Source organism: Merops nubicus, unplaced genomic scaffold (genome assembly GCF_000691845.1).
Source record: "Merops nubicus isolate BGI_N331 unplaced genomic scaffold, ASM69184v1 scaffold39408, whole genome shotgun sequence".
NCBI classification, from domain to species: Eukaryota; Metazoa; Chordata; class Aves; order Coraciiformes; family Meropidae; genus Merops; species Merops nubicus.
Window position 1 is genome coordinate 8163 of NW_008627058.1, and position 1718 is coordinate 9880.

The window sequence follows — 1718 nt, forward strand, 5'->3', positions numbered from 1 at the left end:
AAAGGCATCAGTGGTAGGTGTGATATGCTAATCCCTGGGGGTCTGCCTGTGCAAGATTTACCAGCAAGCCTATGCTGATTGTTTTGACTACGTCTCATCTGAGCAGGGTTAGCTCCAGAGAGGCGTGCAGAGGACAGATGCCTTCCCCAGCCCTAATCATTTTATGTGGGTCTTGAAAATAAATGTGAAAAATATTTGTGAAAATACTTTCAGCAACATGAAACATGTTTTATGTAACATCACACCACATATGCTTGCTTTTCTTAAACTTTAACTCCTCATCCCAGCCATTCCTGTCCTGAACTCCTAGTCTCGTCAGCAGGAGCACATGCTTGGAGACTTCAGGACTGTCTGCACATCCCTCTGAAACAGCCAGTGCCACTACAACTCACAGCAAGACCAGACACAGCAAAGTCATTCCTCTACTGACAAGACTCTAAACATTACCAAACAGTTATTTTTTGGCAACTCTTTTATCACTGCATTTGCAAAATTGACACTAAATTTTCTCTCTGAAATCAATAAATATCACCTACCTTCCTTACATTTAGCAACATATGTAAGTACAGAAAAAAAAAAAAAAACAAAACTTCCCTGATTCATCCTCCAGAGAAATTCCCACAGTACTTAATTTCTTGACAGGAGGCTGATTTTTCACTTCTAAAAAGCAGCAGAATTTTTTTCTGCTTTGTGATATTTCAGTAGGCTGGAAGAGGAACAAACTGCAAATGAGCATTTTGGAAACTGGTTTATTTAGACATTTCATATTTTCCTTGACCTTGGTAGCTTTGGGACTGTCACCAGTAATCCAGCAGCATGTAAGAACACCCTAGACCTGCAAAGTTGTAATCTGCTGATTAACAAGCAAAGATCACGTCTTTGGAAGTCAACAGATCTTTAATGAATGATGGCATGTAATTGACTCATGGACCCCACGCTTGTCTCCCAGCTGGATTAATCCTTCAGACAGTCTCTCACAATGCCACTCTAGTAATGTTTACAGAGAAGTGAAATTTCTCTTCCTCAGCATGCGTATGCATGCACACCTGTGTTTTTTCATGGCTAAGGAGCTGCAAGGAGTGCATCTACTTCTGCATTTGTTTAAAATATCTGAGACCTCTAGTACAAAACTCACATCATCCAGAACGTGTGTGTCACAAACCATACTTACTGTAGTGTATTTTCCCAGCTGACAGAGCGAGGGGAAGGTTTCCTGGTGAGCTTTTCGGATCTTCTCAGTGAGATCATCCAACTCTGCTGTCATTTCATAGTTTTCTGTGGACTCTTGCTTTGAAGGTTCCTTCTTCTTTTTGTTCCTATCATTTCTGACAGCTACAGAAAAAGCAGAGACACAGATCACACAGTTATTCAGATCACCTCATGTTTTGCTGCTCTACTTCACTGAGAAGTGCTTTTACTTTAAACATAAACTGTTTTAAGTGGAGATATAAATGTTACATGCACAGAGAGTACTAATATAAGCTTAATTACTTAACTGTTATAATTAAATTTAATGGGTAATGATGAAACCAAACTTCCATAGGTGATTGCTGTGGACGTGTCATCACAATCCCACAGTATCTACCTTCCAAGAAAGCCTACTGCAACTTCACATGCATTGTGTCTCAGTAACTTTGTGAGGTGGGATTTCTTCCTTGTATCATTACAGGTGTGCATGGTAGATGGCAAAGTCCTATGCAGTGATGCAGTTGGTATTT

General features: G+C 40.0%; 1 protein-coding gene across 1 annotated transcript in view; it reads right to left on the bottom strand.

The window, feature by feature from the left end:
• The window catches only part of LOC103778602 (retinoic acid receptor beta-like), a gene marked incomplete at both ends in the record, with an annotated part of 6846 nt that extends 5514 nt beyond the window's left edge, over nucleotides 1-1332 (bottom strand). Inside the window, one exon of the mRNA XM_008946196.1 lies at nucleotides 1172-1332. Coding sequence (XP_008944444.1) covers nucleotides 1172-1332 — 161 coding nt within the window. The remainder of the gene's footprint in view (nucleotides 1-1171) is intronic.
• Nucleotides 1333-1718: the final 386 nt, after the last annotated feature.